Below are 12,184 nucleotides of genomic sequence, written 5' to 3' on the forward strand. Positions count from 1 at the left end.
CCTCTGTGACCTCATAGGCCTCTGTGACTTCATAGACCACTGTGACCTCATAGGCCTCTGACTTCATAGACCTACGTGACCTCATAGGTCTCTGTGACGTCATAGACATCTGTGACGTCATATACCACAGCGACATTATAGGACTCTGACCTCATAGGCCTCTCTTACCTCATAGGCCTCTGTGACTTCATAGACCTCTGTGACCTCATAGACCTCTGTGACCTCATAGGCCTCTGTGACCTCATAGACCTCTGTGACTTCATAGACCTAGTTGTTCTAGTTGCCATTTAGTGCAACTAGTACTTATTGTGGCCCTAATCACATTATCTTCTCTGACCAACTTGTACTTGCTGTATCGTTTTGTGGCAGAATGTGACAAAGTTGCATATGAAGTAAAGTTGAAAAAATGACTTTTTGGTTTTTCTCTCATCCGTTTCCCGCCCTCCGTCCAACCAGTTGCACGTGCTGACGTTCACAGTGTACCACCTGCTGTCTGCCATCAGCCCGATGCTGAAGAGCGGAGACCTGGACCCCTGCATGAGCATGCTGATCGGAGTAAGAGCTTCCCACCTCCAGATTCCACATAGAAACTCTTCAGTTGTCTTCTTCTTCTTCTCTCACCAAATGACCGCTTTTCGCTCTTTGTCTATCAGATCTTCAACAACGAGCTGTTTGGCTCCGTCGCTGAGGAGAAGGAAGTCAAGGGCATCGTTTCCAAGGTGATGGAGGCGCGACACAGCAAGAGCATGGACTCGTACGAGCTGCTGGCGCGCTTCTGCAGCAAGGAGAGCGTTATCAAGCTGGTCCTGCCACTGAAGGAGGTGAGAGCGGATCCGAGCAGGAAGAGGCGGGATTTAGTCGTGTTCAGGGTTCGATCGGCTGCTGGGAATCCTTGAAAAGGCTTGAATATTTTGCAGGTGTTTTCAAAGGCTTGGAAAGTGCTCTATTTGTGCATAAAGTTGTTGAAAGTGCTTGATATTCAAACTGTTCAGTTTGAATATCAAGCACCATAATAAAATGTGCAATATAATTGATCAAAAGCTTACATTTGGAATCTGTTTAACAAAATAGTAAAACCTAAGAGACATTTTTATTTAAAACTGTCTGAAATTAAATCAATTTTATTGTTTGAGGTCAGTCAGAAATCTAAAAGTAATTCTTATTTGCTAAAGGCCAGAAAACATAGCAAGAACATTTTTTTACAGATTTTTTGTGACTTTCCTGGTATATTGTGTTTAAGCATTTAATTTGAGCAGGAAGGTTAATTACCTTATTTATTATTCCTAATGGCTCAATGACTTGGTCTGTATAACTGAATGAAAGGTTTGCTTATATTTTTTACATTAAGCAAATCGAATTGGGGTATTTTTTATTACCGTATTTTCCGCACTATAAGGCGCACCTAAAAACCTTCAATTTCCTCAAAAGCCGACAGCGCGCCTTATAATCCGGTGCGCCTTATATATGGACCAATATTGAGCCACAACAGGTCTAGCAACTACGGTAAGCAGTCGCCGACTTCATTTTCGCCCGTAGAAGAAGAAGTGCGCAGTGCATGCTGGGATAGTTGTCAGAATGCTGGTTTGTTAATAAAGTTTGTCTGACCTATCTACCTGCGGACCTGATAATCAGGTCGTCTGCCGATCATTTAGCACCACGTTCTCCACGAACATGCTTTGCTCGAAAGGAGAAGGGTGACCATCGTCCGGCCCAGTCACGGAAGGCTCCCCTCGCTGACCGGAGTCGGACTGTTTTGTTGACATTCCAAACAAAACAGTGCAGCAACAGTGCAAAATTTAGTGCAGCGCCTTCTAGTGGATGCATAACGTAACTCCAGCCTCTATTGTAGCGTCTATTCTACGCACCTTATAATGCGGTGCGCCTTATATATAAAAAAAGTTTTAAAATAGGCCATTCATTGAAGGTGCGCCTTATAATCCGGTGTGCCTTATAGTGCGGAAAATACGGTAATTGTTTGTTGCTACATGTTTTTTCCTCACACCACTCATGTGTAAAAGTTGTGTGAAAGAGACATTAAGAAACATATTTTTATGTTAAGTTTTACTTTGTCCCTGCTGTAGAATCTACAGTAAAAAATTGAAACGTTTTGTTTTGGGTTTTTTTAGTTCACTTTTATTAACTAAAACTTAGCTGAGAAATGCTTGAAAAGCGCTAGAATTTTGCAGTGAGAAAAAGTGTTGAAACCCCCGGTTACAGCTGTAAAGATCTTTTTATTTATTTTTTTTTTCTTTCTTTTTCTCCCTCCAGATGTTGGAGACCTCCTCTCGTCTGAAGGTGTGTAACCGTGTGGCGGCCGTGCTGCGGCGGCTGATCCTGGGTCTGTTGGAAAACAGCGGGATGAGCTCGCGGGACATGCTGCTACTGAGCCACGGCCTGGTCAGCGAGAGCCTGCCGCTGCTCACCAAGAGGGACCGGTAGGCCAAACGACCCCCCACCAATTCTGCTAACGCTACCACACTCAAACCGACCCTGAAGCGGCAGCGGCTAACTCGCTCTGCTGCTTTGTGTGTGTGTTTTTTCCAGAGAGAAAGCGTCGGCGGAGCCGCCCCCTGACCCCAGGCTGCCCCCTCCCAGCTGCCTGCTGCTGCCTCCGATGCCGAAGAGAGGGGGGCAGAAAGCCCCCGTCAGCAGCCGCACAAACATGCACATCCTGGTGGACGCCGGACTCAAGGTGACCAAACCCACACAGCGGTCTGCACCATTTGATTTACCTTCTTAAGCTACAAGTCATTAAATATTCCACATTCTAATCCTCCAGTTGCTCCACTTAAGTCTGAAGAAATCTAAAGTGAATTCATCCGAGGCGTCAGCTCTGGAGATGCTGGATCCCTTCATCCAGCTGCTGCTCCAGTGCCTCGACTCCATGCACGTGAAGGTATTGGCCATTTACCCCGTAACCATAGTTACCTTTTTGCCGCTGCTGTTCAAATCCCGCCTGACGCGACGCGTCCTCCCCAGGTGATCACCGAGGCTCTGGTAGCGTTCACCTGGCTGCTGAGGTTCCCTCTGCCGGCCGTGAAGCAGAATGCCCAGCAGCTGACCAGGCAGCTCTTTGTCCTGCTGAAGGATTACTCCAAGGCCGGAGCGGCGCGGGGAGAGAACTACCAGCTGGTCCAGAACTGCTTCAAGGTAGAGAGAAATACAAGCTGTAGGAGAAATACACATGATATTTTTGAAGTTTACAGCTACATCTTAATTCTATTTCTCCCTTTTGGTTGTAGTTTATTGAGAATGTTTTGAATGTCTCAAAACAACAACGTTGTCGTTTATTGCAATAATTACTGGGACAATTTATCATCCAGCAAAATTGTCTGTCTTTCCCTGTCGTTTTTTCTCTCTCCTCTCTGTTTTTGTTTTTCTCTCTTTCTTTCTTTTTCTCTTTCTTTCTGTCTCTCTCCCCCTCTCTTCTAGTGTTTTTTTCCACTTAAAAGGCCACATTCTTGTCCAAGGAAGACTCGTCCAAATACGTTTTTCCACTAATAAACAACTCTTTCTTCTTCTTCTTTTACTCTTTTGCATATTGACTAACTAAACGCCGACACTGAACTGATCTCGTTCTGCTGTGCAGACCATGACCATTCTCGTAAAGAACATCAAAAGTAACAAGATCTCTGAGACGCAGCTGCAGGTGCTGCTGGGCTACGCCGAGGAGGACATCTACGACCAGTCGCGCCAAGCCACCGCCTTCGGCCTGCTCAAGGTAAGCGCCGCAGCTCTGTGGTACAACACGGCTTCAGGAAGCCGTCGACCACCCTCTCAGCCGTGTTGTTTTCATGCGTCGGACCCCTCCAGGCCATCCTGTCCAGGAAGCTCATCGTCCCAGAGATGGAGCAGGTGTTGAAGAAGGTGGCCAAGTTGTCCGTCACCGGGAGCAACAACATGATCAGAACTCACTGCCGACACGTAAGAACAAGCCGAGGCGTTTCTGAAGCAGAGGTCTGTGCTGGCGTCTGACTGTAGGTTTTGTGCGGTGCAGATCTACCTGAAGTACCTGCTGGACTACCCGCTGGGGAAGAAGCTGAAGTCCCACCTGGACTTTGTGGTGGCCCAGCTGCAGTACGAGCAGGACACCGGCAGGGAGTCGGTGATGGAACTGCTGGCCTCCATCTTCCAGATGTTCCCTCAGGTCCAGATTGAATCCTTGTTTTTTCTCTCTAACACGATATTCCCGACAATTACAGATTTTTGCGAATGTATGAACAACATTCTGGTTTTGTCATTCAGAATCTGCTGGCGGAGTACAGCAGCCTGTTCTTTCCCCCGCTGGCTCTGATCATCGTCAACGACGACTCGGTGCGCTGTAAGAAAATGGCTGCCATGGCCATCAAGACGCTGCTCGGCCATCTGGGCGTAGACCACCAGAATGTGCTGTACTCCTATGTCAACATCTGGCTCACTGCAGAAAAGGTGCTGAAGCATTCACGCCTCTGAACTTTTCCACATTTTATCACAAATGCTTTTTCGGTTGGGGTCAAACCAATAATTCGGCTCCGATTTCCTTCATTTTGAGGGATTGGAGATCGACTGGTACAGTTGAAACCAAATATAAAAAGACATACTGTCTGTGATCAAGCCTCTCTTGTTTTAGATAAAAAATTACTCAAATTGTTTCTATTTCCTAAATGTCAGAAAACTTTGTAGCTTCTCTTGAATTCATAAGTTTACCTAAGTTTGGCCAGAATCAGGGATAATTGTGCTTTAAACAAAATTGGACTCTTTAAAGATCGGTAATTGGCCAGAAAACTTCAATTGGTGCATCCATAGAATTTACATAATTGACCAACTCATTGTTGTGCTCAGTTTTCTTCTTTTTGAGTGAGTATAGATGCGCACAATTCTCATAAACCAAAGATTTTACATCCCAGTTCACAATTATTCCCTACTTTGTGTTGGTTTATTACCTAAAATCCCAATTAAGTCCAGTAGTTTGTAACTCTAGTGCGACAAAAGTGGAAAAGTTCAGGCATTATTCGTAACTATGAGATTTGAAGACCTATCGGTTAATTGTCACATCCTTTTTAAAAGCCATGTCAATGTTTTCTTCTTCAGACCACGCTGCGGCGCGTCGGCGTTCAGGTTTGCGGCTTGTTTGTGGAAGTGGAGGAGGAGAAATTCAGCAGTCGGTTGGACAACCTGCTGCCTCTACTGGAGAAAGAGATCCACCCAGACGCCTATGAAGATGTGAGTAAACATACAACAGCATCCTGAAAAAGTCTTACTTTCGTGTAGCTAAAATTAAGGACTAAAAATGTCTTAAATTCATTTTTAAAAAGTAATTTAATCACAGGTCTTAAATTTTGTTTTGACAGGACTATTTAATCCCGCATATTCTGTGTATTTTTTTTCTTGTGGGACATTTTTCTCAGGCAAAAGTTTAAGTCGCACTCAGACATTTTCAGATCATTCTGGGATTTGAGACGGCTAACATACCAACAACCAGCTAGCGAAATGTGTAGATTTCCGTGGAGATATAGGTCTTAAATTCCAGTCACGATGGTCTTAAAAAGTCCTATTTTTGAGTCGGTGGAACACTGTAGAAGCAAAGTCGACTTAGAAAAGGATGGAAAAATTGTAAAGGATCTTCACGTCTCCCCCTCAGATCGATGAGGTTGAGGAGGAGAAAGGAGCCGACCGGCTGCTGTTCAGTTATCTGACCCTCATCTCCAAATTAAACAAACACTGCGGTGTGCTGGAGCTCAGGAAGCCTCACGAGACGCTCCTTCACATGTGGGGTAAGCACATCTTAGACGCCCCACCCTCTTTTCAAAACGAGCTCGTCCTTGAACGCCTCTCAAACCCGTCTCAGGTCACGTGGAAGCCCACCTGCGTCACCCTCACTGCTGGGTGTGGCTAACTGCCTCGCAGCTCTTCGGTCAGCTCTTCGCCGCCCAGCCGGCCGAGCAGTTGGTCGCCGTTTGGAGGGGAATGAAGGGAGACGCCTCGTCTCACCCAGCGGCTGTAGACTTCATCACCAACAACCTGGACAAGAAGGTGAGCCCAACATCACTTTTTTGGCGTCGCATCCGTCTTAAACTCCTGCGTCTCACTTCCGCTTTCTTTCTGTTTCCAGATGAGAGAGTTGGCTTTGAGCTTCTGCAGCCAGCTGCAGTCCAAGTTCCTGGACACGGCGTCAGGAGAGCAGGTACGTAGTTACACCTGAAACATCAAGTTTAACTTCTTTATAAATGTTTACAAATGTCCGACTTCCTGTTCGCAGGTGATCAAAAACCTCCTCTTCGTTGGAAAGGTGATTTACCTCATCTCCCCAGAGTCTCACATCACCTCTCTGGAAGAGGGGAAAAATGAGACGGGAACTGGAGAGGACGGCGATCACGAAGACGAACAGGAAGTGGAGGAGGAGGAGGAGGAAGAGGTTGATAATGAAAAAGACAACAGGCCTCCTTCTTTGCTGTGGCTCATGAAGAAGCTGTCTCTGATGGCGAAGAGAGAAGCAGCTTACGCTCCTAAGGTTCCTATCAAGGTGAGCAGATCGTCAGGTTCACCTTCAGCATCAATTTTTATTTTTGGCCACAGATTTTTTCAAGATTATCAGTAAATATCAGTAACACATATATATATATATATATATATATATATGTGTGTTTAAAATATCTTCTAGTTCCTATGTTAAGTGTTCTTTACAAAATTAAAAGTCTATTAGTCACTGAGAGGGTGAGCTTGCGTTATTATGACATCAATATCTTCTGTCATTGTTTTTCACAATAGTTACTGGGACAATTTATTGTTTTTCAAAACATAGTTTAGCATCTTTGTCATAGTTGTATCTAAAATTATCCCAATAAAATTCTAAGTCCATATCTCCCACTCCAAGTCACACACTATCCCAATAAAACAAACAATAAATTATACAAATATGAATAATAAAATCAATATGTTAATTAAAAAAAACCCTTACATAATCCAAGCAACCATATAGCTACATGTAGAGGCCCCTGCTGATGAAAAGCATCCCTACATCATGGTGCTGCCACCACTGTAGGGAGGGTGTTTATGATTGGACAAAAGGTGAAAATAGTTTTAGGGCTTTGATTAGTGTAACATTTCATCACCTCTTACCTCTCGTCTCTTTTACCAACAGAGAACGTGCGTGTTTAAGTTCCTGGGAGCCACAGCGGTGGACCTGGGGAAGGAACGCCTCGGCCCCTACCTGACCACCATCATCACTCCTCTGTACAGAGAGCTGGACAGCACATATGCTGAGCAAGGTCTCCGTCTGACTGGCAAAGAGTAAACGAAAAATACAAGAAAGGTCTTGGTAGATTTAAATCCATATTTCTCCATTTTGTCCAGATCCGACCTTGAAGAACTTGGCGCAGGAGCTGATTGAGCTGCTGAAGAAGCAGGTGGGGCTGGAGAGATTCTCCCTGGCCTTCTCTGCCGTCCAGAAGGAGTTCTCACAGAGGCGAGCGGCTCGCAAGAGACACAGAGCCATGCAGGTACGGCGAGCGCCAGATCCGAGATGTGCAAGGTTTCACCCGTACGTCGTGTTTTAATATTTACTCTCCACCATGCAGGCGGTGGCCAACCCAGACATCGCTGCTAAAAAGAAACTTAAGAAGAACAAGAAAAAAATCGAAGCCAAGAAGAGAAAAATCGAGGTCCTGCGGCCTGGATATAAAGCCAAGAAGCATCGCAGTCATGCGCTCAAAGACCTGGCGATGGTGCAGTGAGTCAAACACATGGGACTGAAATCTGACTCCAAACAGGTCTATCTGGGATCTGGTATGGCCTGCTGCGTTCGCAGATCTTCTGCTGTTACAGTGTGACTGTCAAACATCTGGATGCCCTGCAGTTTTATCACATGGAATCATGTAAATAGATCAAAGATAATTTTACTTTCCCGTTGTGGATCAATAACGGGATTGTCATAATCTGTTTTTGTAAAAGAGAAATAAACCAACATGTTTACAGAGCACAGTGGAATTCATTCTCAGAGCAGAGATTAGTTAGATCGCTGTAATAGAAAGTATGTTTAATTATGTCAACCAAAAACTGGTTGTAAACGTTCGAGCTGCTTTAGTTGCTCCAAAATGGACTCTAGATCATTTTCCTAATATGTCCAGGAAATGGGTTGAGATTGAGGAACCACTGCGCCTCTAGTGGTCATTCAACCAACTGCAATTTTCAGCTTTGGTCTTCACAGGATGACCGCAAGTCGTTAAAATGTGTTAAATTTATTAAATTGTAAGTTGGCTTTAAATATATAAATTCCAGGTATTAAGTTTTGTCGTGGCGGGAGTATTTAATCTTGTATGTGTAGTTTTTTATTCTTGCGGAACTTTTCTGTTGTTTGAATCGCGCGCTGTTGATGCCACCGCTAGCTAGCCAGGCTAGCTAGCTTTTCTGCGTCATCATGGGTAAGTACAAATTTGTCACCTGTTTGTTGAACGACGTTTCTTTTTGTCACCGGTTGACTTCTGTCGCCAACCCATACGAGGTTATGTACGTTCTGTGCCAAAGGAAAAAAAAAACCTGGGTACTACCGGGGTTAAGGCGTGAGAAGCACAAAGCCTGCTTCCAAAATGTCCATTTGAATCAGTATCTCCCAACACTTCCCTATATTTATAATTTTTCGGTTTTAATTTTGATTTGCTTAAACCTGCGGCTATCCTATTAATTATTAGGAATAAATATAACAAAGTTTCAATATTGGTATAATAACGAACTTCATTCTTTACTTAGAATCAATTTTACTGTACAAGCAGGTATAAATATGCAACCATAAAACTTTGAGCATACAGTTAGTGTTCAATGACTAATTAACTAAATATGCCAAAGCTGCACTCAAAAGATTCCAACCACTAGAATAATTGAAACAAATCAGTACGAAGAAGAAAAAACCGAAATCCATAACAAAGCGGACAGCCCAGGCTCCAGTAACACTTGGCTAAAAGACCGACTCCAGAAACATAAGCCATGTTTATTGTGTGGTGCTTTATCGCCCCCTGGTGGATCTTCTTGTCACTGACATTGGAGCTCATTAAATCCAAATAACAGGAGTTGATTCTTGAGGTTGTGTCATGTGACACAGGGATTTACTTTCAAAATATCTGTGCTGACTCCAGATGTTACTGCAGCCTTCTCTTCTCAGTCCCAGGCTTAAAAGGCATTAGGCATTGGGAGGACTTGGTCAAGGCTTTATGTGGGTGTATGACTGGAGGAGTGCAATCACTGGTCCAAAGAAAAATAGGGGAATGGGCAGGGGTCAGTCACAAGGCTTCAAAGCGAGGGGGTCAAAGTTTAGGAGTATATACAGGATGGGGCTCCGCCTCTTACTGCCGACTCTTCAGGGCATCCACCAACCTATGAGCAGAGACAAAGCAAATATAATTCAACCTGAGTAAACAAGCAGATACAACAGTTGAGTCAATACAAGTTGGTCCTGCTTAGCCAGGTATACGTCTACACTAGGCCTGTCACGATAACAAATTTTGCTGGACGATTAATAGTCTAAAAAATTATTGCGATAAACGATAATATTGTTTCAGGACCTTTTGACACTGATTTAATGAAAATGACTAATAATACATGCAATTTCCTGATAGATACACCTTATTTTCAAAAGAACACGTAACACTGGAACTGATAAACTAAATAAAACAACCAAAAATAAAATGGATTCTCAGTCTCCATTAACAAAAAACGTACTTGAATAAAAACTAAACATAAAGCCAAAGTGAAAATAAATACTGCATTCAACCAAAAGAGTACAGATTATGAAGTCTGTATACTATATTGCCCTCCATTAATCACTAGATTTAAATAGAGAAAACGGGCACATCCGACTACCTAATGCCAGTGGCGCAAAAAGTGGGTATGCAGCGCATGCAACGGGCGCAGCACCAGAGGGGGCGGCGTGCCGATGATGTTTTCCCATACACTTCAGCACACCTTACGCTCCTTCACCTCGCACACATAACGAGGTAAATGTAGCCACATGCATCACAGGTAGATTCTAGTAAAGCATTGATTAATGCCGGATTTTAAAATTAGTTAACTGGTCTTGTAGCCATTATTTTGTGCCCTTGTGGCTGGACACCACACGGCCCGATCGAACCGTTATATCTAGGATTTCTGTCGGCTAAGGTGTGGTCTCAACTCGTGTAGTGTGAGCTGGACATTAGACTAAGGAAATGAGGAAGGGAGGGTCAGTGGAGAGCACCGGAGCTGAGCCTTTTTTCATTCAGTGCCATCAACAGAAAGAAAAAAGGCCCGGAAGAGACGATAAAGACGATAATTAAAATGAGGTCGATAGGTTTAATTTATCGTCCGATTAATTGATTTGTTGTTTATCGCGACAGGCCTAGTCTACACAAACAGAAGCTAGCTCTGGAAATGTGGCTTACCACTCCATGGCCTCATCCAGGCCTGTTCCTTTGGTGGCAGAGGTCTTGAAGATCTGCCACTTCCTGTCTTTGAGGGCAGGAAGGCCTAGAGCGTTGGCCACTTCAGTCGGCGTCATTGCCTGGTCCATGTCCTGTTTGTTGGCAAACACCACCAGGATGGCTTTCTTTAGCTCTTCTTCCTGCAAACAACGACAGACAACAATTTTAGCAAAGATAAATGGCTGAAATGTTCAGTTTGTGCGTTTGTGGCCTTTAATGTGAGAAATTTAAAGTGGTGTGGATACATTTGTAAGGCACTATAATTCTCATAGCAAAGATTTTAGATAGCGGATGCATTTACCTCCAACATGGCCACCAGCTCTGACTTGGAGATGCCCATCCTGTCACGGTCGCTGCTGTCGACCACATAGATTACAGCGTCTGTGTTTGAGTAATAACACCGCCAGTAGGGTCTGGAGAGGAGAGACATATTAGAGGGTGACATAACTTGTTATTGATGTGAAATATATATATGAATCAAACCTCATAATCTCTACTCTTCAACCATATGCACATTTCCAGTAGCCTCCCACATACCTGATGCTTGTCTGTCCTCCCAGATCCCACACCTGGAACTTCAGGTTCTTGTATGTGACTGTCTCAACATTGAAACCAATAGCTATAAAGGGATGGAGAAGGAATATAAGTTATCAGCACTTTGTAATCTGACAGTGCTCAATACACTGTGTTTCTAAATTCAACTGCCTGGGAAAACATCAGAAATAATAGATGGCTTAATGTCAAGCAGAACTAATTTACCTGCAGAGCGTCACATATAAGCGGAAATCATGACTGCGATGGTATAACTATAAACCAGTAAAACAAGATTCTCCAGCAATAGGAAAGAATTGCCACAGGGTCATTTTTTTGGTGAACATTAGAATTAAAATTTGAAAGCTAAATTTAGGTACAAGGACATATGAAGGAGCAGTACATACTAGGAATCGTGGTGACCACTTCTCCAACCTGCAGCCTGTACAGAATGGTGGTTTTCCCTGCACCGTCCAAGCCCAGGATCAAAATCCTCATCTCCCTGGTGCCAAACAGGCCAGAAAAGAGACTAGAGAAGAAACCCCCTGGAGAGGAAACACACAGCATATACGATACTTTGATGAATTCAGTTCTGAGTTAGCTGATTGTTGTTGTTTTTTTACGGTTGAATATCTTTTTGTTGTTGTTTTAAATACATCAGATGTATCTATAGAAGGAAAAAATGGGGTTCACGAATACAAGCATTTTTTGTTTGTTTATTTTTCCACAAGACTCCATCTTTCACGTTTATCGAGCTAGCTCAGGTTAGCTCACAGTCCCTACCATTGGTGACAGCATTATGATTTTAAAACATAATGTCATGCTTGATTACTCTCACTGAAAGTTTCTGGATAGAAAGGCCAGAATATAAGCTAAACACCGCACAGAAAAACCGTAAACTGCAAAACTACACAATAAAATGAACACTATAAACAACTAGCCATTAGCATTAGCTAAGCAGGCTGACATCAGCTGCACCTCGCGCTTAAGCACGGAAGCAGAACGAGAACGCAGATGTAGCTCTGTTGAATATGTTGTATGTATAATTTTCAATGTATGCTGTTGAAAAATATCTAATTTAATAAAAGAACAACTGAATTACGCACCCATTTCGCCAAAATCTCGTTCCTCGAATTATCAATGTGCAGTTGCCAGGTTGGTTCCGTCTGGCTGACGTGTCGCTGGAAGACGTCATTAACTCTCGCGTGGATTTGCTCGCAACATTC

The 12,184-nt window shown here is 43.7% G+C and overlaps 2 protein-coding genes across 3 annotated transcripts in view; one reads left to right on the forward strand and one right to left on the reverse strand.

The window, feature by feature from the left end:
* The window catches only part of utp20 (UTP20 small subunit processome component), a 28,813-nt gene extending 20,858 nt beyond the window's left edge, over positions 1 to 7,955 (forward strand). For both annotated transcript variants that reach the window (XM_017302779.1, XM_008401281.1), the window contains exons 44-61: positions 457 to 555; positions 654 to 821; positions 2,269 to 2,435; positions 2,545 to 2,692; positions 2,780 to 2,896; positions 2,980 to 3,150; positions 3,590 to 3,721; positions 3,814 to 3,924; positions 3,998 to 4,147; positions 4,246 to 4,428; positions 5,071 to 5,202; positions 5,621 to 5,753; positions 5,828 to 6,012; positions 6,092 to 6,163; positions 6,239 to 6,502; positions 7,121 to 7,247; positions 7,333 to 7,478; positions 7,557 to 7,955. In XM_017302779.1, the coding sequence (XP_017158268.1) occupies positions 457 to 555; positions 654 to 821; positions 2,269 to 2,435; positions 2,545 to 2,692; positions 2,780 to 2,896; positions 2,980 to 3,150; positions 3,590 to 3,721; positions 3,814 to 3,924; positions 3,998 to 4,147; positions 4,246 to 4,428; positions 5,071 to 5,202; positions 5,621 to 5,753; positions 5,828 to 6,012; positions 6,092 to 6,163; positions 6,239 to 6,502; positions 7,121 to 7,247; positions 7,333 to 7,478; positions 7,557 to 7,712 (2,661 nt within the window). In that variant the 3' untranslated portion in view covers positions 7,713 to 7,955. The remainder of the gene's footprint in view (positions 1 to 456; positions 556 to 653; positions 822 to 2,268; positions 2,436 to 2,544; positions 2,693 to 2,779; positions 2,897 to 2,979; positions 3,151 to 3,589; positions 3,722 to 3,813; positions 3,925 to 3,997; positions 4,148 to 4,245; positions 4,429 to 5,070; positions 5,203 to 5,620; positions 5,754 to 5,827; positions 6,013 to 6,091; positions 6,164 to 6,238; positions 6,503 to 7,120; positions 7,248 to 7,332; positions 7,479 to 7,556) is intronic.
* A 987-nt stretch (positions 7,956 to 8,942) lies between these two features.
* On the reverse strand, positions 8,943 to 12,162 carry arl1 (ADP-ribosylation factor-like 1). Its single transcript, XM_008401280.2, has 6 exons — positions 12,065 to 12,162; positions 11,366 to 11,503; positions 10,965 to 11,046; positions 10,729 to 10,840; positions 10,389 to 10,567; positions 8,943 to 9,345 (listed from the first exon to the last, which is right to left on the reverse strand). The coding sequence occupies exons 1-6, from the start codon at positions 12,066 to 12,068 to the stop codon at positions 9,315 to 9,317; spliced, it is 546 nt and encodes a 181-aa protein (XP_008399502.1). The 5' UTR covers positions 12,069 to 12,162; the 3' UTR covers positions 8,943 to 9,314.
* Positions 12,163 to 12,184: the final 22 nt, after the last annotated feature.

Source organism: Poecilia reticulata, linkage group LG23, assembly GCF_000633615.1.
Source record: "Poecilia reticulata strain Guanapo linkage group LG23, Guppy_female_1.0+MT, whole genome shotgun sequence".
In the NCBI taxonomy this organism is placed as follows: domain Eukaryota; kingdom Metazoa; phylum Chordata; class Actinopteri; order Cyprinodontiformes; family Poeciliidae; genus Poecilia; species Poecilia reticulata.